Source organism: Catharus ustulatus, chromosome 8 (assembly GCF_009819885.2).
Source record: "Catharus ustulatus isolate bCatUst1 chromosome 8, bCatUst1.pri.v2, whole genome shotgun sequence".
Taxonomy (NCBI): Eukaryota; Metazoa; Chordata; class Aves; order Passeriformes; family Turdidae; genus Catharus; species Catharus ustulatus.
Genome location: NC_046228.1, coordinates 28,830,883 through 28,855,865, shown reverse-complemented (window position 1 = coordinate 28,855,865; position 24,983 = coordinate 28,830,883). Strand labels below are relative to the sequence as shown.

The window sequence follows — 24,983 nt, the reverse complement described above, 5'->3', positions numbered from 1 at the left end:
GTCATGGAATGCCAATAGAATATTTGAGATGGGGAAGGAACAACATATTTGATATTATATAACAAGCAGAAATTACCTTTGCTAAACAAAGCTTTTGTTAGTTACCAGCAAATAGCATTTGGATCTTCAAGCTACTGCTCTAGCTAGAAAACCTAGGACGTTTTATTTAAAGGTTAAAAATGGGTTTGATTTTTTTTGTTTCTTTGTTTTAATCCTACCTTGAGTTGCTTGATGTAAGCTTGTAATAAAGATGAATCACCCCTTTTATCCTCCTAAAATTGCTCTTTTAAATATATAGCGCTAGTGTGTTCACCAGTTACTGGCAAACAACTGTACCCATGTTTTCCAACCTCCTTCTTTCTGTCTGAACCTGCTGTCAAAAGATTATAACCATAAGTAGCTTTTGGTTTGCTTTGACACCTCTGCTTCCCCATGTACATGGAACATCTTGGTTCATCCCATTTGTTTCTTCTCCTTTTACTTTGGAGCTTCTGAGCCCTTGCATTGTTTCTCAATTTAATTTCATGTGTGTGCTGTTCATTGGATGTCTTTGTGCATTGATACTGTTACATGGTTAGTGGCTATTTTTCCATCTTCCTTTTTTCCTAGCTCATTTATCACAAGGCTTCAGAGACAAGATTAATAGTTGTGGAAAGTTAGTTGCTAACTACACAAGTTAATTTATGCAACTTATGGTGTTAATTGATAAGACAAAGAAGATGGGGAATGTGAGTTGCTGTCCCAAGGACGAGGAGTCACTCAGTACAATTTTCTGGTTTGGGTCAGGTTGGCCAGTGTATTTTTTTCAATTTATATTGTAGTTTTGATCAAAAAGACTTTTACTTGTCAGGAGGAAGTTTGGGTTAAGGGACACTACCTTTAAGAAGAGCTAAAGGAACCTCTGCTGTATCCATGGTTGGGTGTGAATATATGTATATGATACACATAGGTTTTTCTAGGCACATGATCTTTGCACACACAATCCAGACATCTTGGTATTTTTATTCATGGGCAAAGTTTCTCATGAAATTGATAAAGGACTTAGGAAAATTCATGAAGTGTTAACAAATTTTGAAACTATGCTGCTTTTCAGGGCCTTTTGATGGCTGGGAAGTTTTGGGCAGAATGTTTTGGGCATGTTTTTTGGGTGTTTTCAGTGTTGACACATGCATATTTGTAAGTTACAGGCTTTCTGCCAGCCAACAGAAACAGGAGCTCCATAATGTGGAATTCCTTCAAGAATGATGGTCTGGCTGGTGCAGTCAAATTTCAATTCTAATGGTCAGACCTCAGCTTTCTGGTTTAATGCTTCCTCTGTTAAAGTGCTTCCATGCATCCATTTGGTGCTTCCTTGCATGGCTTAATAGACACGTTAATGTATAATAAGTTTTTGATCTGGAACCTAGTAAAAAAAAGTCTCTTGCAATATAAATGAGACACAATCAGCTCTTACTTTCTTGAGGGTAAGAGTACAGTAAATAGGACATACCTAAAGAAAACCTTCCCACTACTCAAACCCCTAAAACCTCTTAAACAAAATATTCTGCTTTATTAACGTTTCTCTTCAGTTTAATTTAATGATCTTGACCTAAGTATAAAGACTAAGAAAAATCATGTTTATTGATCCTGTATATGGTGTAAATCATGAAATAATGTTAATATTTATGAAATTACCAGGTTTTTCTGTAGACTAGCTTTTTTAAAATATAGATTAGCTTTTATTTTTAAACCAAAGTATAATTGAACTCTTGGCAATGACAAAATGGGCCCTTTAAGACATCTTAGATTTTTGCTTCTTTAAGCATGTAAATATTTTTCAATGTTGATGAATATTTAACTAGTTCAGTTTTTCCTATTACAGTTGACCTACCAGTCATTTTAAATTATGGTGGATATTTGGTACTTCAGGTATCACAATTTTTAAAATTAATGTCACTAATTATATTCTATATATTCTATACAAATCAGAACTGATACAATGTGTTTATTCCTCAGGAGTTAGTACCAGTCTGGGAACACAGTGATTTAGTGTTCCAAGGGATACTTTAAGTGCTTACTGAAGTGTGCCTAACAAACATTGTTAATGTAGTGTGTCATGAAGAATAGATGCTGAAATAACAAGCTATCATTAAATGTATTTGTTTTTAAAAGTCATGTTCACACAGTTTCTTTGTTATTAAATATTTCTAGAAAATGGCCCATTCTGATGTGATTATAAACTTGTCTGGCGTTGTTCTTTCTAGGGACCACAGGTTTTCAAAGTACTTTTAGTTTTTTTCATATTTAAAGGTAAATATGTCCATTAATGGAAGTTGTGTAACTTTAACTTAATCCTTGGAACTTAGTGCTCACATAATAAAACCAGGGGCTGGAAAGAAATGCTTGGAAAATTTGGCTTCTTAAAAATTGATAGGTAGCTACCCATTGCCTGTCTGCTGTGTCTGTGACGTGGTATTTCTTGTAAGTGTCCTCTCAGGATGCTCAAATTTTAGGTAACTTCTTATTGTTTGTGTTTTATTCTTGGTTAGCCATCCTTGGGATGAAGGCTTGTACAAACATTTGCTGGCAGGGTAGACCATGGTATTTCTGAAAGGATCTCTTACAGGTCTCTAATACAGAATTCATTCCAGTTAGTGTGTCTTATGATTTTACTATCATAGAAGAAAATAAACAAACCCTGGAAGAAGATAGAAATTACCTGAAGAAATTAATGTTAATGGACAGCTTACAAGAAAGAAAAATGTGAACATCCATTGCCACACTTGACTTGCATACTTTGCAGGATTGTTTCTCTAATAGTAAATACTGATATTTTTAAGACTTTGAGGATAAAGGGGTTACAAGTCAAGTTTTTGTTGATAAATCAATCATTTGATTTCTTGGGCTGGAAAGGATGTTGGCAGATGCTGAGAAGTAAATGACAAGCAAACAAACTGCAAAGCCTTGAATTTGGTTCAAGATACCTGCAGAAGATTCTGACCTGTGAGGACTAGTCTTCTTAGTTGCTGGTTTCTCATCCACTCTCTGCAAGATAGTGTATGCAGTAAAAGCTGGGTATTTCCCCCTGGTAACAGCTCACAGTGATGAGAATGAGCTTTGCTGTCTTAATGTGTGTACAAGTCCATTCTTGTCTACTAAAATGACAACAAAACCTGTCAGTTTGCATGGGAGCATGCATGGTCTTGCTCTTTGCTCCATCTGTTCTCTACTTTTGCACTGAGATATTCTTACCCTACCTTTGAATTTTGTTCCAGTTTGTCATTCCAAAGCCTTTCATGTCAATTGTTTCAATGAACCTTTGTAATCCTTTGTCTGTCTGTGTGTACTGTTGTCCTTCTGGTTTTACTATCTCTTTCTACCTTAGATTTAAACATCCTGTGTATGTTCACAACCATTGATTTAAACTTGCAGCTCTTGAGGTCCAGTCACTGCATGTGTTCCTCTTCACATCCAGCCTTGGCTTCTCTCCCTGTCCAATGCTCTGCTGTTTGCTTCATGTTCTTATACATGTACTTGGTGAAACAAAGCCATAGCTGGGCTAGGTGATCATATTGTGCACCTGTCTCTTGTGCTGTGACTGTGCATAACATGAAGGGACTACAGAGAGGAGAGGTCCTTGAACCCTCCATAAGCAATTCTTGTTGGTTTAGTGTAAACTAGCATGTAAAACTGGGTTGGTGAAGTTTTTTATATTAATACTTCCAGAAAGACTATTGGACGTCAGAACTGCTAATTCATTGTCTGTTTCTGGGTGCTAGGCCAGTGAGAGAAGAGTGCTGCAGAAACATTTTGTTTGCCTCAGTATTGAAGTCTGTCAGTCTAGGTTTGTTCATGATGGGGAACTCTGAGTGTGTATGAGACAACTGGCAGTGCTCGGTGAGAGGTGGCAAAAATCACCTCCTCAGTGAAGTGCTCAGAGGCTCCAGTTGTGTGAGTTAAAAGAAGGCTCTTTCTTTTATTTGCTTCTGTAGCAGAAAAGACTTTTAAAGTAGCAGTTTTGCATGTTGGTGTACCCTTGGGAAAAGAACTGGAATATCTGGCTGTTAGGCTAAAATTACTGTGTGGCAATAGCTTCAAAATATTTTGCTTCTCCTTTTCTGGCAGAAGAAATTGCTTTTGTTCATGTGATTTCTTATTCTAAGGTTGAAGTCTGCTCATAATTAACAGTGGAAAACTCTGGTTCTAGTCTTCATAGTAGCAGTTGAAAGAAAAAACAGCCACCAAGTTTTCCCAGTGCAGTTACAATCAGAACTTCATAAAGCATTTAGTACAACATAAAGAAATAGTACAATTCATCAGGATCTCAGAACATTTTTCCTTCTGGTTTGTAGGCTGCTTTATCTCAGCTACTCTTATTTTTCCACTCCTGAATCTCATGTTGTTAAAAAATTCTGATTAACTTCTCTTTGGGGATGCCTTTGCTATTTCACAAATCCAGGATCTGGAAAATAAGAGGAATGGATGCACATAATATCTGTGGGGCGGGACTGTTCAAATGGCTAACATAAAAGTCTTAGTGGAAAAGGTTGCTTCAGAATCCAGAAGAATCCCATCAGATATTTTTTTGTTTGGGTATTTTTTTTAATAGAAGTTGAGGTAAGTCAAGTTCTTGTCTTTCAATTCTAGAATTCCTTAGTGATGAGTTTTATAGACATTGTAATAAATAAGTGGTGATTCAGGTTTTTCTTCTTTCTTACTTTTTGTAGGAAACTGCCACATTATCTGTGTATTTTGAATATGTACCATCATCATCTGAGGAGATGTGTTTATTAGTGTGTTCCTTTTTTCCTCCTCTTTAGATTTCTTGGGAATCTCAGTGCACGTATGAGTAATAGGAGGTGAATATGAGTTGATGTTTAAAGGAGAAAGCTTGGTTAATTTGCTGGAGTTTTGTACAATAATTGCTACTAAAGTAAAATTAATCTTTTTGTAAGCCAGGCATATTTGCAGATACTTAAATCTTATATGCTATATCAATGGGATTGGTACATCCTTTATAATTTTTATAATCAGTTTAAGTCATAACACTCATCTTAATACATTCCCAGTTCTGTATCTGCTGACCCTTACTTTTTCAATTGATGTTGATGTACAATTCAATAACCCTTGTTTGGGGTATTTTTAGAAAATTTTTATTTGTTTGTTAATTTATTACAAGAAAGAAACCTAGCATTTATTTGGAACTTACATATATGGAACAATGTCAACTGCAGCATTTGGGAGAAGGGGATTAAAATAAGCCTGGAGACCAGTTCAGCAGGCAAAAGATTCAAGGAAGTTACTTGCACTTTCTTCATTTACCTCTCCACTCAGCAGTGATAAAGTAGCATAAAGAATTATTGAGAAGACTGTACTTAGTGCTGTGCTTTGAAGTGCTAATATGGATGCTTAAATATTTCTGGAATGTATCAAGACATGTAAATATTTCATTGCCTTTACAATAGTGTCTTAACTGTTATGTAGCTTAGATGGCTTGTGCTTATCTTAATCTCTCTTTTCAGAGAGTAAAAGGGAAAGGATATAAAATTTATATCTCCCCTCTTAATATGTTAAAAATTTCAAAGAAGTGTGGAAAAAGCCCGTTGCCAATTCAGATGAGTCTCTGCAAAATCAGACTTGTGCCTGGTGATAATGTGCTTTCTACTATGTGGAGATTCAGTTGTGTTTAGGGAATGGAAAGAGTTTGTCCTGGTGTTCCAGTATCCTGCCTCACACAATTTTGGATGAAATATGAGGAAAAAATATAGTGTTCTTTTGTACTGTGCTATGAAAATCCAAAGTGTTTGATAATTTTCTCATCAGTCCCTGATTGATAAATCATGTTCCCAGGACTATTTAATGTATGTACCTATTCAGCTGGTGCAGCACATTATATTATTTTGTTACATTGCTTGACTGAAGCTAGTACTGTTCCAGTGCATTCAAGCAGCAGTCTAAAAATTGTGATCTTAATGACCACTGATGGAGGATTAGGCAATCAATACCTCCATCTAGAGATAATCAGACTGAAGAAACTGTTTCATTTTTCCCCTTAGATTTTCCTGCAATAATTGTTTTATCTCAGCTTCTGAAGAACAGTGAAGGAGTCTTGTCAGGCTTTTTGTTTATTTGCTGTTCTAGATGCAAAGTGTTCTGACTAGCAGATTCTAAGACTTGGGTAAATGCATGTGTTAAGTTTCATCCTAGCAGTACTGAAACCTGGAATAGTGCTGGCTAAAATCTCATATTAGGTAAGGATAACTGGAAGATCAGGGAAGTGTTTAAAACTCTCCTATGGCAAATAAAAGCAAAAATATTTATTTACAGAAATAATATGATGATTAATATTGTTTTAAAAGAAGCATGGAAGTCAAATGCTTTATTATTTTTACTGCTGTGGCAGTATGGTCAGAGGCAGAGAATCTGGAGAGGAGGGGCAAACTGAGTTCCTGTTTTCTGTCATGCAGGTGCTGTTCAGATGCCTTCAGTCTGCTGGCTCACAGAGTAGCCACAGTTATTTGGTCAGGAGGCAGAGGGGCAGTCATTATTGTTGTACCAGTATTCCAGGACTTAGAAAAGCAGTTTTCAGCTGCTTAAATGGCAAAAAGGGTTGGAGGTATTTAAATTTGTCCTGCTGAAATGGGAAATCAAGATTGTGTTATTTAAGAGGGAAATTGCAGCTTAGATTTGCAAAGGTAAGGATGTGGGGACAAAGGAAAAGTAGTAAGAAAATCACTTTTTCTTGTTTTGAGAACATAGCAACCACAGTGTGTCACAGCTGTGGTTATTTGAGAGCTCTGACAGGCAAACCCTGCACTGCATGGATCTGCACAGTTCCCTGATCCTTTCACAGAAGACTCAAGCTCCAAGAGCAAAGTGCAAGGAAAACAGTTCTATTATGTTACCTCTTCTCTTCCACAAAAAGTAGTTCTGATGAAATTGGAGCAAAGCGGCCTCTAAAGCAACAAGACTTGCTGGAAAAATTGTTTCTATGCATTAGAAATTTGTTATAAACTAAAGTTGACTGGTTTTCCAGTAGATTAGAACTAAGCAAACTACTACTTGGTGAGGCATTTTCTAAAATACTTTTGAAAACTGTATAAATACAATTTTGTCATATATTTTTAATCATGAAAAGCTCAGCTTCCGTACTGTTCCCCTAAAACTATCTTGGACAGAAATGTGTACTTATATATTGAACAAAACTGGAGGTATTTTGTAAGATATCTGACTAGTTTAGGACATCTGGGCTTTGATAGTGTGTAGCATTTACAAAGCAGAACAACTGGAAATATAATAATATCTTTCTTGGGGAAAAAGAATGGTGTGGCTTTTTGGTGTCTTGTTTTTCCCTGTTCTCTTTTTTTATTATACTTCTCCCCCTCTCTCTTTCTGCACAGGGTGGGTATTCTGCTCCCTCCTTCTCTCCCTGGCAGGGCTCATTCCAGGGCATCCCTCGGAGTGTTCCACCGCACCGCAGACAGAGTGAGTCTGTACCTCTCACTCATCTCCCTCACCGTGTTCCAGTAGAAGCTTCCCCTTTGCACGCACTGTTCATCTCGTAGTCTCCTCCTCAGGCAGATCTCCAGGCATACACGATAGTCTGTGGCTAACAAAGCGCTTCCTTCAGCCAGCGTACAGCAGCTACAACTTATAGCTTTATAACAGTTATTAAGTGCCAATAGACCTCAGCAGTTCTTCAGGCAAACCTGAGTAGGCCCTTGTTTCCAGTCTTGTCCTAACATCAGTCTTGCTTGCTGCATTTCCCTGTTTTCCATGGCTGTGATGCACTCTCCTGTCCGTGTGTGTTCTGTTTGCTCACGCGTCCGCACGCGCATCTGTGCGTCTGTTCATGTCAACGCGTCGTGGTTGTACAGAAAAGTGCTGCTGGGAAAGTGTCACTTGCATTGTCTCTCACAAAAGGTTTTAACTTTTCAGAATGGCTTCCCTCAAACTAATTTTCCTCCCCCTTCTCTCGGTATTTGTTGTAAAAAGGCTTCTCTTATACTGAAGTGGCTGTTGCACAACTTGCATGATTTATTAATGTTCCTTATGTGCTAGCTACAATGTGGGCTGATGTAAGATGCATTTGTTCACTTGGCTTGGATCTGCAAAACAAAAGACAATTGCTGATTTTAAAACTGTATGCTTACGTAGACATAGAGAAATGGTAAGTCTTATTTTGTGCTTTGGTATTTCATTTTGAACAGATAAGTGTTTGAAGAAATATAACTACTTCATAATGCTAAAGTTATATTTTTTATATGTACTGTAATTTGCAAATTACAGTGTTTGCCTAGCAAAGCTCAAGAGTGTATTTGGACAAGAAATAATGAAAAAGTAAAATTATAGAAACAAAGTAAGATTTCCAGGGTCAATGGAGATCTGAAGAGTAAGCTGCACCTTGGAAAACTAAACTTATATATTTCATACTGCAATAATCCTTATATATATCACCAGAAAAAAAATCTAATATTTTGTAATCTGTGCTTCAAATACTCTCTTGATGTTTCTGTGACAATGTTCATGTAAACAACTCATCAGGAACGCACAGCCTGTTTCATGGGCTTTTCTTTGTGCAATAAGGGATGTGCTTCATTTCTCTGTGGTGTTTGATGTGGGACTCTGTGTGTGTAATGAATGTAGAACCCCAAAATCTGATCATTGTGCCTTCTGTTGCTGAGTGGATGGGCCAGCCTGGATGATTCACTGTCCTATCAACAGAGATTGACTTCAAGGAGATCAATTTTAGACCTCAGGATCATGTCAATGTTATGGGTTTGAGGCTTGGTGACAGGACAGTCAGAATGGGAGCAGGATGTTCCAGCTGCCACGTGAGCCTCTGGTGTCACATCATGCACAGTGGCTGCTTAGTTGAAGAAGAAAACTTTGCTTGCTAATCTTGCTGTTGTTCTGAGCCTCCACCTTATCCCTCCACTAACAAGGGTGGCCTCTTATTCAGCATTCTGTAGTAAACTTTTATTACTGAAGCAGGTTGGATTTTTTAGTATGTGTCATATATTGCATTCAGTGAATTGCTAGTAAAAGTGAAAATGGACCCTTAACTAGTTAACCTAAACTAAAACTAATGTATTGTTTAGGAAAGTAAGTTTCTGCTAGTGGAGTGTTCCTAGCTTTTTTCTTTAAAGCCTTAGGTTTACTCTACAGAGCAATACCGGGAATAAAAATAAAATATTATTATAAAATATAAATTAGGAGGTTCCTTAGACATTTTAAATTAAATTCTTGAAAAATCAATGATTTATCACTGTGTGAACAGTTCTATAAAGTAGAATATTACTGGAATGGCCACTAGTATCCTTCTTTCCCACTTGGTTCAGTGGTTTCAGTGTTCAGGTTTTGAGCTGGTATGAAATGCCAAATATGGGGTTTTAAGGCAAATGGTGACCTGGGCGTCATCACTGAGTGGTGGCCTGAAACATTAATGTCAATGTTCTTCTGCAATAATACAGAGAAGATGTATGATGGAAACATGAAGTAGTCTCAGGTTTTGTCTGGTTGTGTTTTCTGTATAGGCTTGGAAGCCAAGCACTTCTTTCCTAACTCCTGGATCCTGAACTTAAAATATCTCGGCATGTGAATTCTGCAGGTTTCTTCACTGTGCTGTTGATAGCTCATGGATACATAGATCACTTACAGGCACTGTAGATTATGAGGGTGTAAATCTGTTAACTGTTCATATTGCAGTGTATAAAGAACTAAAAATAATTTCCCTCCTGCTGTACAGGACACAAAATATATCCCTGCTGGGTAATATTACACTAGTGTAGGTTTATGATTCTCTGTAAGCACCAGTCACAATGTCAGCACACCTGCTGCTGAACTTGCCTTAGCATATCACTGCACTGCAATGTATGTTTTTCACTTGCAATGACAATTAGTTTTTTCTATATCCACATTTATTAATTTCATGTTTTTTTCACTAGCCTTGGAAACAATTCAGCACTTTGCATTTCATTAACACTTTGATAACAGTACATTAATTTTGTCATTTTAGAAATAAAAACCATATAATTTTGTTCCTGTAATTCCTTAATGTCTTAACTGAACTCCTGTGTAATAGTAATTTATTTTTCTTTGATTATAGGTCGTATTTTGATGGCATCTCAAACTTTGTTCAATACAGTTAAACCCTTTCCATTTGTGTTCTGGAGCTTTAATGATGAGGCTCTAGAAACAAACATTTAGAATACATATTGGTAAGGAAGCAGTCATGAGTTTGTGTTGTAACACAAGAATATTACACCACCTGCTCTGGGCCCCTTATCCCAAGTGCTTTTCCAGACAGAAATGCTGATCAAGACTGCTTTGTTCTTCAAGCATTGCAGTTGTTACATTGCCACTTACTGTGTACATCCTGGAAGAAGTATGTAGACTTTTTGTATGTAAGTATTACAGCTAGAGATAATCTAAGCAGTTCTAGCAGGTGACACACAGCTTGTTATCACCAGGAAGAAAGCTACTCTCTGCCCAGTGACTGTAAATCAGATCCAGGCTGGGCTTTTTCATGCATTTTCTTTTAAACAAAGACACATTGCTCAGTGCTGAAATGTTTCCAAAGCTTTATGGACTGCTACAGCTTTGTAGGGTGTACAAAGTGTTTGTGTTAGCAGAACCAAGTTACTCCAGAGCATTAGCTGGAAAGTTCTGTGACAAATTATTAAAAACATCCTGAGATCATTACAGTACTGCCTTTTTTTATGTAATTATTTTTGCTCCAAGAGTGTTCAGCTATATGAAGAAGAGTCTTTTAGGAAAAACTCCTCCCAACTTCAGTACTTGCAGTGTCAACTACAAGAGAAATGTCTCTTGTACCTAACTAAATTTATGTTTGCAAAAACCCCCTTGATTTTGTATATAGTCATATTTATCCGCTTGCTGCACATATATCTATATTTGTGGAGGAAATATCTGTCTTAATATAGTTATATATTACTTGAAATAATTTTTCTTAAAAAAAAAAAAAAATTTCCAAATTGGGGTTCCTGAACAGACTATGCAGGGAAAAAAAATACTTTGCCACATTACCAATTATTTTATTAGCCTTATTGCTGTGGTGAATGATGCTTTAAAAAAATACAGTTGTTTTGTTTCATTATTTGAGGTCATTCTCCTTACTGCAGAATCCTATATGTTAATGATGAAATGTGGATATAATACAGCTAGATCAAAGAGAAAGAAAAAAAAAAGATCAAAAAGAAGGTATTAGCCAATGCTACAGATTGAAGGTCTGAAATATTGATGTTTTCCAGAGGTGGAAAATGAGAGCTCTCTGATGCAGCCTTTCAGCAGGGCTGTGTCTGCACAGGTGATGGTTTGACATGACAGCTTATCCTGTGCCAAGGCAGTAAGAGGAGGGATGGCAGAACTGATGAGGAAATGAAAGAATTACACAGCAGGGTTTGTGACCCTTCCCTTCTACCCCTTTCCAAAAAGAACCTGTGGCAGTCATCTCTTCCAACTCATGAGTCAGTTGTTAGGAAAGATGAGTTATTAAAAATGAGGGCAGTATGATCCAAGGATGGAATGCTGTGCCTCTAATGACCTTGCTGTTCAGGGTTAGATGTTGAACATAATATGCAGGGATGCAAAGATTTTTCTTTTAGACTGTTGTAGTAATGCACACAAATTCTAATTGCAGTATTTGGAATGTAAGAGATTAACTGCTAAAAACCTCGAAGTTATAAGAGCAAAGGTATTCCATGCAGATCTTGCTATAAATGTGTTTGCACTGCATTAATTAAATACTGTTGCTACGTTTGTTTCTTGAAGGAGGATTAAAAACCAATGGGGGACATGGTAATTGCACTTAAAATGGTGAAGTTGCAGTTCTGTCATGGCAATTGCTCATTGTTTTGTCTTGGTCCTCTGACATCATTGTCCTTGTCTTTTTCTTGTCTCTGCTTTCCATTATGCCATTGGCAAGGAGTTGAGAAGTTAGTCCATTACTTCTGTGATAAAGCGTGGTACAGTACAACTTCAGATTTATTCTCATCTCCCTCTCACACATTTCCACTGTTGGGTTTTTCTTTGCCCTGTGCATGATGCATGTCTATGGGAGATGTGCATGCAGTCCTCGGATTTTCCATTGCATCACTTCCCTCCTTCCTCAAGATACTGCAGGGAGAAAAAGCTTTTATTTCATTCTACAGCTGTGTTATAAAGGGAATTGAGATGGGACCAAGATAACCAAAGCAAAACTGAGGGAATTTTCAGCTAATAAATGACTATCATGACCACATTTTTAACTTCTTTAACAGTCCATTTAACTTCTGTAACAGTACAACATGATGTTTCAGTTTTCCAGCCCAAAGCTAATACAACCTCAGTAGTTTGATAACTGTGCAATAGTGGTAATCCTTGTTGTGGATGTCATCTTTCTCTGAATTATGTAACAGCCAGTTTTACTTGAGAGAAATAATAGAAAAATTTCTTAGGTTAATGAAGTAGGGAGTGAATTGAGTAATTTTGATTAGTGCATCAATGTTTGGAAGGTTTCAAAACTCTTGCTGGTACAGAAAAATCAGTTTCTTTGTGCTTCCAGTTTGAGGAGAACTAAGTGCCTTCAGTTACGCTGTACTTGAAATATTTGAGTCCAACTTTGCATTTTAGGAACATCCCAAAGGAGTGCAGGTGTTTGTCTACCTGCACGTTTTCATTATGGGACATAAATAGAAGTCTGAGTAGCATGGCAGTCTATTCCACCTGGTCTGTCCCACCCCAGAAGTATTACTAGAAGTGCACTCCAAACATTGCAGATGAAACCCTTCTTTTAGGACTTATTCAGCCTGGAAGGCAGAATGCTTCTTTATCTATTTCTCCTCCTTCATGCGATGGAATTCACCAAGTACTTCAGTCCTTTGGCTGGCTCATTATTTTTACCAGAAACTTGGTCAGAATTTCAAAGACTTTCTTTGTAAAAGGAGAACTTGTATTTAGTAGAAAGATATGAGCTGTGGGTGACAACAAGGCAGTTGGCAGTGTTGGATACCTTGTGAAGTGTTACGTGCATATTTTGCATCTTGCTGCTTTTGGTGTCATGTTGAATGTTAATGCACGTAAAAAATTTGATATTAAAATTTGTCATTGTGATAATTGGACAGCTCTTCAGTAGAAATACACAATTAGAAAGCAGTACAGTATTTAAAACAACTGGGCAAAGACAATACCAGAACTTTAATGTCCTCATAATTCTGAGCACGTAGCCATTTGCTACCTTAGTATTGCTAACTTTCTGGGTAATGAGCTGCTTAGACCTTTTAAGGTTATGAAGGATGATGGGTAGAACGTGTATTTAGCTATTTTTATATGTAAAGTGCAAAATTGCCCAAAGGGAAGAGCTCAAATACTACCTAACCTTTGTCAGAAGACTTCAAAATAGCATTATTGAAACCTTGATGGCTTTGTTGTACCTTGGATGTGTTTGTTTAACTCAGCTTTCCATACACATTTAATTTCTTCTGTAGCATACCGGTTTTTTAATTTTGTTGATTAGTATTGCTAGAATTATTCAATATGAAGTTAATTTTTATTGGTTAGATATTTATCTGTATTTTTGAAGACTAGCATTTAAACACCCTCCCTAGCTGAGGGAGAAAAATTTTCTCACAATTATTTTTCCACATTTGATACAATACTGTGGGCTATAAATGTTTTAATTTTTATTTTTTTTTACTTTAAATGGGGTGAGAAAATATTATTTATTTGTTGTAGTATTTGCATGGGAATCAGGTACATATTGCTTTGGTTTCTGCATTCATTATTAGCAGGTTGGTTTTGCAGGTGAGATCTCAAGTCAGTAAATCATTTTGGCTAATATCTGCCTGTCAACTCCTAGACTGGAAGGTTAATAAGTTCTATAACCCAAACATAAACACTGGAAAATGGAAAAAATATCTGGAAGACTAATTTTATTTAAGCTGTAACTCTGTCAGTGTATGGAATCATTCCTTGTGTTTAGCATTCTCTTTCTGTAGGATTGTATGGTTTAGAAGGATTCACAAAGTTAAGCTAGTTTTGGGTCACATAAGGAATAATATTTTGGTACTCATTTGTAACCATTTTGGAGGCTTTTTTAGTCTTTTCCCTCTTTCCAAAACAATCACGTTCTCACTGCTTAGGATATTTGCCTTTTATGTCTGTCACTGATAGCTGATTTCACTGGTCCAGATTTGGCGTTACGAGACAACTGTTATATTCTTAAGGGAAAAACTGCTCATAAATAAAAAAATAGACTGAGAAACCTTGATTTTCCTCTCATTAACAGTTTAATTTCTTTTCTTGATGAGGAGTTTTGAGGATTCAGTTTTCAGTAGTAATCCTGCCAGGGGAAAGATGAAAAGCCTAAAGAGTCCTGAGATAGGCTAAATGTGTAACAGGAATCTGGCATGCACAACTATCATTGCATTCTTCCTGCTGGTTGAAAGAAGAGCTAAAAAGACCAGAAAAATAATGGGTTTTCTCTTTAGAACTAGTGAATAATTCAGGAGAGTGACTAAAATTACACTTTTAGTCAAATCTCCCAAGCGCAACCATTGCTTCTTTTTAATTTACTGAATTTCACTAGTAAACAGAATGAACCTGTTCACTGTGTGCATGCAACCTGTCAGGTGGTTAGAATCCAGGTAGCTGAGTGATGACTAGTTGGTAGGAGTTCAGTTCCTGTCCTTTGTAAAGAAAATGAGAAAAATATTCCCAAACTGCTAAAACTGTAGTTTAGGTTTTAATAGATTCTTGGTTTTGCCACAAATTGCAGAATTTCTAGTAATGCTTTCAAGATCTGTATCCAAGTTGCAGGTCTAAGATGTATTGTAAAGCTAGTACACCATTAATCTTTTAAGTCTCTTTACAGGGCAGAGCAAAGAGAATAGAAATTACCCAGAAGAGGTACTGGCAATTCTCGTCTGATGCATGCCTGATTAGATTGTATCTTCTGATAAAATGTAAAGTCTTCTACATTTCTCTTTATCCCATCCTTATCAGTGTGGTAGAGTGTGGTCTCTACTTTCACATGAACTCTATTTCTTTATCAGCCCATTTAAAATCAGTTCAAGATAAAACAGTTACCTAAGCTTAGTCAGTAGCCCGATTAGCACGTACTGCCACCAGATGTTCTGGCCTCAGTAAGGCAAGGAAACAGTCTGTAAGTTCAGATGGTCCATCCAACTCCTTTCCTGCCTGTTCAGTTAGAGGGTTGGGGTGGTTGAGGTCAGTATGCAGTGAGTAGAAATTAAAGCTGGACACGGCTGTTGCGTTGGGTCAAGCACTTCATTAGAATCTATCTGCACCGACGATAATTCTTGTGCTGTCCTGCAGATTTGGGTGAAACCATCAACCATGCCTTCTTCATGTTTCCTTTTTGACCCGATCGGTTTCTTTTTTGTCTTTATATTGTTTATTTCAATGCTGGTATATTTTTTTTCCATTTCAGTTCCATTTGTGCGCGTCCCATGACCCATCCTGTTTTGCCAAAGTCAAAGTTTTGATTTAAAAGCCAGATATACAGCCCTTATCAAGCATCCAGTCAGCTCACGTTGGATTCTGAGTGTATCGGGTGTCTTCTCTGCCTAATATATTCTTGTATTATTTTCTCTTCAACAGCCTCAAGTACTACAGCCTTCCAGCAGCCTTCCCAATTCCACAGACCTCGCCCAGGGAAAACTAACAAAAACTCCACATATCGAGGCCCACAGTGAATATCCTAAACCAGATCTGCATGACAATAGAAATCATCAGAATCAGAATCCAAATGCTGCAAATGTCTCTCTCCCACATAGCCCAAATGACGTAAACTCTTTAATGAGCGTACAGTTAAACACAAAAGATGAAAATGCATCATATTTGGACTATTTGAAAAACAAAAACACTGAAGACCCTGGAGAGGTGGCTAGTAATAAGAAAGGTACATTACCACCTCATTCCCACATTCAGACCTCTACACGAGCTGATGCTCCAGAGGTGCAGACTGGATTACCTGTGAAAGGTCAACCCGCATTCACAAACCAGGCTTCTCAGCCAAAGACTTCGAGAATCGCGAAACCCCCAACTGCTTTAGTGCCTCCTACCATGGCCGTTCCTGTACGATCTGCAGGTCATGCCGCTGCTTCCAAGGAACGTGAGCTTCTACCACTGAGTAGTTCGACTCAGCCACAGCCAACATCTGGACAGGATAACCTAAAGGGTAAACAGAGTCAGAAAGTGTCAAAACTTCGCCCACCAACTACGTCCTTCGTTAAATCTAAGCAAGTGAGCAGTCAGAAATCCACATCAGTACCTCCAGAGCCTCAGAACACCTCCCTAAAGTCTAACATCCCAAGGCCACCGGTCCAGAGAAAGGAAAACGTGCAGACACACTCCACTGGTTTGCATTCTGGGGACAGCGTGCCCTCCAGTCGGCTTTCCCGCCTCCCGAAACCAAAGACACACTGAGGCCGTTCCCACATCTCACTGCACTATGCCATGTGTATCCCACTCCCTGTGTTGTGACTGCCTTGGAACCTGCTGTACCTGCAGCCTGCAAAGCCTGAGTCACTGTTCCAAACTGCATCTTTAGGGTTTGCATTCTCCATCCTGCCGTGTTCTGAGGCTGATGTTACGAGCTGTGCAGTTTCTCTTGAGAGTGCTTTATTTTATTGTCCGTCTTTAATAAAGATGGTGTTGCAATCCTAGTAATTAAGCAAATACTGAAGTCTGTGGTGACCACAAATGCCAGAATGCTGCACTATTTATTTCAGGATGGCAGAAATTATTTCTTACCTCTGTTTGAGTTATTAGACAATGAAATTGCTGTTCTGTTTAACTTCTTGGTTCTGAGTACTCATTAGGTCAGAGTGGTAGAAAATTAGACTGACTAGCAGATGTTTTATTGGCCATAATTCTGACTCTGTATTCCAGAGGCCTATGCAAAAATCCTTGTATTTATCATTCTCTCAAGACTGACATATTTAATGTTATTTAATCTGATGGGTTGGGTGGGTTGTGTTGTTTTGTTTTGCTGTAACCTGAAGTTGCTCTGTTCTTTATTTAACTCGTTTTCACTGTTCACAGACATTAGGCAGATTTCACAGGGTGAAACAAATCTTCTCGCTAAAACATCCTCATTTGTTAAATGATTGTGGTATGTTTTTATTGTGTTGAATAGACACATTACCTGGTAGATTCTTGAAATGCAGTGCTAAGGATGTTTGTCCAAACCTTCCAATGCAGGCTCTTAGGAACTGGTAAGTAGGGAGCCTCTGGGAATACGGGGGCCAGAACACCTATGTTGAGGTTGCACAACATGCATTTTAATTAATATTTTAAACTTTTATTGTTCTGCTTGTATTTATTGATTTCTATTTAATATTGGAAGGCTCTGAAGTACCTAACTTGAAATTTTGCACAAACTTTGCCATATGTGTAAGAATTTGAAACTATTTTACAGAATAAAACTTATATAAAAAATGCAACTATTTTTTAAAAAGGAAAAAAATTAGCCCCACTTATTTGCTTTGAGCAATCCTATTATGTCCTAATCCAGAGCTGGTACTCTTAAGAGTTTTTTGAACATGTGTTATTTTGGGTTTGTTTTTTTGTTTTGGCTTTTTTTGTTGTTGTTGGTTGGGTATTTTGGTTTTTTTTTTGTTTTTTTTTTTTGGGTTTTTTTGTGATTTCTGAAGAAGTTCATGATAACTAGTAAGGAGCTTTTTGGGGAAATAAAGCAGGAAAAAAAAAATCTACGTTTCTATGCTCTCTAGGAGAAGTACTTTTTTCTGAAAGTAGTCTTGGTGCACTCTGGGACCATGACACGAATGATGTGAGTTACATGTGCAGTGAAGCTTTCCAGAAATGTCATGCTATGTCCCATCTCCAATTCTTCCCGTCTTTACCCATGACTCTCTTGGATGTTACTGGTTTGGGGTTTTTTTTCCTGTTCTTGAGTTGGTTTTAAAATCAGCAGCAGAAGGCTGTTTGTAACAAGTTGGCTCAAAATCTGTTCCTAAAGAGCACATAATGTCAGTAAAACGCAACACAGTGTTAGTTTGTTCTAGGCTCTGGCTGTAGGACATTGGCATATCGCAGTATTTTCTTTGAGAGAATTAAAGTGAGTAGGTGTCGACATTTCATAAATGAATTCAGTATTCAGCTTCTATAATGTAAGCCCTTTAACTGGGGTTATCCTCAGTTGGGTGAAGGAAAAAAGAATCATCTCACCTGAGTTACATCATTGATAGTCAAGAATTATTTTGGATTTCTTACACTGTAATTTTATTTAACTGAAGATGAAGGGGAAAAATTAAAACGTGTGGGGGGAGATGGGTAGGGGGAGATTCTTTGAGGTACTTGTATCAGTCTGAAATAAGGGACCTGCAGGACTTTCAGTGAACTGAGGTGATGACAATATAAGCAAGACATAACAACATAAATAAAATTAATTGTTATAGTTGGTATAGGATCAGAAACCACAACTTAAGATTGCAGTAACAATTATGATCTGGTAATAATTTGTTTCCGTGAAAAGCATTAGTGGTATTTAGTGTACGTACTTACTTTCAATAAGAAAATAAAACTGACTTTTTATGTTCCCCAAACTAGCTCCTGGCAGCTAACTGTGTTTCTCAGGAGTTTAAAGACTGCTGAGGGAATGATCAGATTCCTGGTTCATTTTCCGGTCCATATAGATTTCTATGGAAGGTGTGTTTTTTAAGTTTACTTTCCTTGAGGAGAAGCTGATCTTATTGTTAGTTGTATATTTTGTGTAAAAGTACAATTTTCATCTAATGTTATTGACAGAAATTCATCATCTTCTTCTTATTCTGGAGGTACTGCCAGCCTGATTTAGTGATGTTTCAATTTTTATGTTTACATTTAAAAGTATAGTTATCTATATCTTTATCTATATCTGCACCTTTACTGAAAATTAATGAGATGATCAAAGCAAATTAAGCAAAGAATATCAAGATGATCAAGGTTTTCATTAAAAAGACAGTTCCTAATTTTTATTTCTAGAAGAAAAGGTTATATTTATATGAGCGTGTATATATATTAAAGGAACATAAGTAGATTATAGTCCTTTTTATAGCATTTCCCCATTTTGTTCTGACAGGTTAGTGAGACACTGAGCTGGAGCCAGCAGGATTTGATCATGGATGAGACAGATGCTAGCCTGGCTTGTGTTTGTGTTCAGCTGCTAACCTTGCATCCCTCTAAGACAACTGCATGTTTGGGCTCTTCAGACTTTACGAGGGAAGGCTCTGTTGCACGTATAGTAAGTTCAGAGTATGGCAAAGCCTGTCAGGAGATGGGCAGCTGGGAGAGAAGTGGTGAAGTGAGGTTTGAAGTTTCACCTCGCTGAAAGATGGAGTTTGGGGAGTGATGGATGAGAGGGCACTGAGAGTGCTTGTCAAATGGGATTAAGTGAGTATTTTCAGGTATCATATCTACCTTATGGAAGGTGCAGATATATCATCAGTACTGGTGCAGATTATCCAAAATGTGTACATTTAAGTATTTGGTATCTTCAGGGGGTTTTTTTTAGGTTTATAAAACAGATTTTTTGCCATTTTTTTTGTTTTGATTTCTCATTCTTTTGTGCAATATTCACAAAAGTATTAAACTACTGTTCAGTATGTGTGTACAGAGGCAATTACACGTTTTAACAAGTGAATAAACACAAAAGAAAAGAACAGAATTGCACTTTAAATGAGCTTTATTGCTGGAGTTGTGCCTAAAATGATCTAGATGCCTCCTGCTGTGTGTGGCTTTTGTTTGAAACAAATTTCCCCAGTAGTGTTGCTGTTTCCAAGGTATTTTCACATCACTTTCACAGGATCGATATGCACTCTAGCATGTTTAAAAGTATTCATGTAGTGTACTGAGTTTTTGTTGTGCAATGACTTTAATTTAACCGTGGAATTCTAACACTGATGATACAGCCAGATCATTATTACCTTCCCCTTCCCTGAAGCTAGCACTTCCTACTGCCAATCAAAGCCAATAGCAAAATTTCCCTAGGACTAGCATAGCTCTTACAGAATTATGGTCCCAGAATACGGTTTTGAGAAAAGAAGTGCAATATTATCTCTTCGGCTCTCTCAAAATAATTACAAAGACCCTGCAAATCCAAAACTACACAATTTTGCTACAGTTCCGTTTAAAAAAGGGGTTCCTCAACTTTCCATATTGTAGCAGTGAGAGTAGGCATAGCAACTAGACTGCATCATAGGTCAGTACAGTTCATTTGTTCCTTGATCTAAATGCTGATTTGTTGTAAGGATGCCTGAAAACTGAATACCATTTGTGTGATTACCTTTGTTTGCATGTCACAGCCATGTGCACATTCTAAAGTGTCATACTGGGGTAGGTTGCATGTTGGGGGGGAGAATATTTCTGGTTTTGCACAGCACATAATCCTCTTAATATGGAAATTTTCTTGCCGTACAAATGGAAATCAGTTCTTGAATCGGGCTTCCGTAGCTGTTCCTTATCTCATTACAGAGGCTTTTTCTGAGCAGAGTGGATTTAATTTGACCCTGGTGGTAGGGCTCAGTATAGTCATCTTATAACTGTGCTATCAAAGAAATTCAGTCACTGTTATGGTAAAGCTGCTCACTGCCTACTTAATTGTAAAAGCACCATCATAAAACCAACATAATTCCTGTGTAGCAAAATCTTCAATTCAATGCTGGCTAAAACAAGAGGTACCCTTACTATCTGCTTTGTTGTTTTTGGTTTTTTAACCCAGGCCAGAGTAAATACTGTATATTGGAATTTGCTTGTAAAGTTGATTAAAAGAACTGTATGTAAAAATTCTTTCCTCAATGTTGCTCTAGTAAATAAAAATAAAAGTCATAATTCTAATAAGTATCTCTTTCTCTTGACTTGTATGTTTTTTCGAGTCATTGTGCAAAATGTAGACAGAGCTAGAAAATCTGGGGGGACAGGGAGATTTGGTTTATGCTTATAGTGGTTTCTTTTCCTTGGAATTGTCTTTCTCCAATAGAAAATGATAGGCATTTAGCATGAGATGGTTATTAAAGGAAAAAAGAAAAGGAGGGGAAAAAAAAGACATAGCAAAACTAAACACTTTAGTGTATTGCTTGCAGATGAACATGGATTGACATGGCTAGTTCTTAAAGGTATGTTATGGCACCTGTAGTGCAGTTAGGAAAAGTATTTATTAGTTGTCTTATGTATTTAACAAGTTAAAAACGTTATCCTAAGATAGTTTGAGAGCGTTAATTCCCTGCAGATGTCCACATGAATACAATGTGTACAAATGTGCAAGTTGTAATTGTCAGTATTTTGTCCATGGTTTGAATGGTTTGCTATTCTTCAGATGACAGGAAATCTGCTCCATTAATTAATCTGACCTATTTCAGCGGATGGAAGTTCAAGTTTGAAATTATCAAAAAGGGACGAAAATCTTGTAGTTTGAAATAAGAGCATTTCAATTATACTGCAGGCAGGCACTTGTAATCTTTAACGTGATGTTAGCTTCAAGATGACCTTTGAAAATTTGCATGGGTGTTGGGGGTGGAAAGAACTGCACAGGGCTTCCAAGTTCAAACCAGGGAAGTTTGAACTTCCTTCCCAAGAAGGAAGAAAGGTCATGAATGAATCCTCCTGCGTTGTAGTTCCTCCTGGGTAAGTGTGCTCTTTGTTACTTGGGTGGACCAGGCTGTCATTGTGATGTCTAATCCTTACCAATGCGATCATATGACTATGGAAATAGTGTCCCTAAAAGCTGTGATTGACAGCTTCCCTGTCTTCCTCATCCAGAGGCAAAGGCTTCCTGGTGGTGGTGAGCAATCTGCTACTGTCCAAACTGAGCATGGTCTGCTGACGAGCAGAGCTGCTTTATTGCTGTTGGGCAGAACGTTACGCGTGGGGAGAAGGTGAGAGACGGTGAGACATTTCCTTTCCTTTGCAACCCAGTAGGAATACCCCTGGCACCTTCCCTTGACAGAAATCTCAGTGGGTTTTCTGAGCACGATTGAATACAGCTGAACCGCAAGGCAAGTTAATATCAAACTATTTGTGACATCAACCAGATTTGTGCTGTTGCTGCTTGCCCTGGGTTATGGATATTAGCTGCTGTTTTGAGCAAGAATTGGCTTGTAGTAGAAGGCACTAAACATAAATGCTTCAGCTCCAAAAATGAGTTATTCAGGTATTTAGTGCTAATCAGTCAATCTGAAAGCTGAAAGAGTGGGTTTCTGTTAGGATTTCTAATAGTTTTCTCTGAAGCCACAGGCAGTAAGAGCCCTCGAGTCTCACACAATATACTGGGTGCCCCGCAGGCTTGCTCCAAGTCCTCACTGAAAATACAGTATGAGTTCTTGATAAGAAGCTGAAGGCAGAAGTATTTGACCAGAAACTCTGTTTTAAGAAGGATTTTGAATTTGATTATTTCAAAGCAGAGCACAATCTGAAAACTTCTGAGCTGTTTAAAATGCTTGCCTCCATCTCTGAGAAAATCACTTCAGTTATAAAAAGCGTTTCATGACACAGGTTGGCTTTTCAAGTCCATTACACTGCAAGTCCCTGAAATAGTCCAAGATGAGAGGTGTTTAAAATCAGTCGTACACATGAGACATTCCAGCAGTTACTTCACTTAAGTTTGTGGGGGTTTGGGGTTTTTTTTAATGTTTTTTTTTGTTGTTTTTTGTTTTTTTGGTTTTTTTTTCAGAAATTCCATAGAAATGCAGCAATTTGGGAGAAGCATTTAGATTTCAGTGGAGCCTCGCATTCTGACACGTGGTTCTCAGCAACTCTCCAATCAACACAAATTGTTTAGATTTTATTTTGAAGAGACCCAATAACATTATTATCTCGGGTGCTGCAGTTAGAGGCACCCTTGAAAAGCAGCCTGTGCATTCCCACATTTCCTCATGATCATCAGAGCACACCCTTTGTGTACACAGTGGTCAGTCCAGGGGTAGCAAATACACTAATTTAGCTATATCAGAAGCACATGCATGTAAAAATCTATGAGCCTTTAACGGCTTGGATCATTTGGTGTGATAGATTTCAATGCCTAGTAATACAAAAGTCCAGCTATTCCCACAATTCCATTTTAATTGCTACTCAGTTTGACAAACTCTACTAATTATCCCATGCTTCCTTTAATCTCTCTGCCTTAGTTTCCTCATAAATAAAATCAGATTTGTACAAGTGTTAGCAAAGTCAACGCTTGCAATATTCTATGCTGACAGCATGAGAAAAATTCCCTGGGGAAATGAATCCACCCTTATTTTCTTGAACACTTTATTAATCTTCCTGCATTTGTCTGCTCAGGAGTCTTTCAAAAAATTCCTAAGTAATTCCTTGCATGCATGTTTTGTGGACCTTGTTGAGATTCTTTTATTAGTTACAGTGAATTTCCATATTTTAAGAGTTCCATGGCAGTTATTTGCAGGAATTCATGGAGTGTAAATGAGAGAGAATGGTTTCTCTGTGTGAGTTACATGCGGCACAGTGAACAAGTTCTTTGAAGCTCTGTAAGGAAGTCCTCATGGAACTCTGTGTCCCAAACAGCACACTGGCAGTCTCATGGGGTGGTAGGAACCTGTGGCCCCATCTTCCAGGAGGATCCCTAAGGTGTTCATCACGTTTATACAGTTTCACTGTGACTGCGACAGGCAGCCCTGGTTTACAACTGCTGTGGAGTTTCTGTGGGTTTTTGCTGTGTTTCTCCGTCCCCCAGTGGTGAGGCAGCAGCCCCCAGTCACAGGGGACAGCCCCTTGTGTGAGCTGCTGGATCAGGCAGGAATAGGGAAGCAGTTACTGCTGCAAGACACAGCAGAAGGGTGTCAGGCTGAGCTGATCTGCCAGCAACTGAGCTTATGTTTCTAGAAAGTCTGATGTTCAAACCATATGCTTATAAGCTGTTGCAGATTTGGTATTCCCATGCAGGAAGCCTAATGATGCCCAAGCTCTCTGCCAGTCATGCTCCTGTGCTTTTCATCCCAGCATTCAATTCCCGACTTCAAAGGAATTAGCTAGATCTGTGTGTGAGTATTACATTAATGACTGTTAAAAGCTCTGTGTGTGGCATTTCTGGGACATACAGCACACTGAAAAAATACTGCATGTTTGGAGTTTATATTTAGGCATTAAAAAAAAAAAAAACAAATGTATTTCCTTTAAAATGTACTTCTAATGACACTGTTTTGAGCTGCTTTGAGGGTGTTCATTTTCACGGGGGATTATCTTTGTGATTTATTATTCTGCCAAGTAATATTGTTTGATTTCCTAGAAAATTATTTATTTTAAAGGAAAAAAAGGGTCATGGAGGTTATTTCACAGAGCTGTATTGCACTTCTTATGTTGCTGACATAGAAGAACACTGCATCATTTTTAAAAAGTGTTTCCTGCAATGTGCTAGAGCAGGAACAAACTAGCAAATTTGAGCTTATGGCTACATGATAAATGTTATAGAAGGGCTTTTCAGCTGTTACTGTAAGTAGGAGAATGTGTATCTGTCTTGTGCTAAGTGCTCTAAGCTCAGTACCAATTTCCTAGGCCTTGGTAAACATGTTTTAGACAGTATCTGAAAGATAAAGCCCAAAATCTGATAGTATACATTTTCTCAGTAAAGCACTTGGAGCTCTACTAACAGAAAAATAAAAGAATTAGGATTAGTACTTTAATTACAAATTCACAGCAGGCAGGTGGATAACAGTGAGCCAGAGGAAATGCTTTGTGTGGGGACAATCCCGTGCAGAAACACTGCCGTGCATTCCCTTTCTCCTTAGCTCAGTCCGCTCCTTGGCTCGGAGCGCATCAGTGTTTTCAGCATTCGGCTCCTGCGGGGCTCCTGTGACAGCAGAGGGCAGTGCAAGGCAAGCAGCCGGCCCTGCCGGCTCTGTCCCCGAGTGTCTCACGCCTTCCCGGCCATAGGTGGGGCTCTGCCGACATGGCCGGAGCAGAGCAGGCATCTCTCACCCTCTCCCCGCTCTGATGGGCCAGCCCCAAACTCAGCACTACTGATTTATTGTTTT

General features: G+C 38.0%; 1 protein-coding gene across 7 annotated transcripts in view; it reads left to right on the top strand.

The window, feature by feature from the left end:
• The window catches only part of CCSER2 (coiled-coil serine rich protein 2), a 57,149-nt gene extending 39,543 nt beyond the window's left edge, over positions 1-17,606 (top strand). For 3 of the 7 annotated variants that reach the window (XM_033065545.1, XM_033065543.1, XM_033065544.1), the window contains one exon: positions 15,601-17,606. In XM_033065545.1, coding sequence (XP_032921436.1) covers positions 15,601-16,428 — 828 coding nt within the window. In that variant the 3' untranslated portion in view covers positions 16,429-17,606. Of the gene's footprint in view, positions 1-7,379; positions 7,465-11,926; positions 11,967-15,600 lie in introns of all 7 variants that reach the window. The other 4 variants (XM_033065548.1, XM_033065546.1, XM_033065549.1 and 1 more) reach the window with 2 other exon arrangements.
• Positions 17,607-24,983: the final 7,377 nt, after the last annotated feature.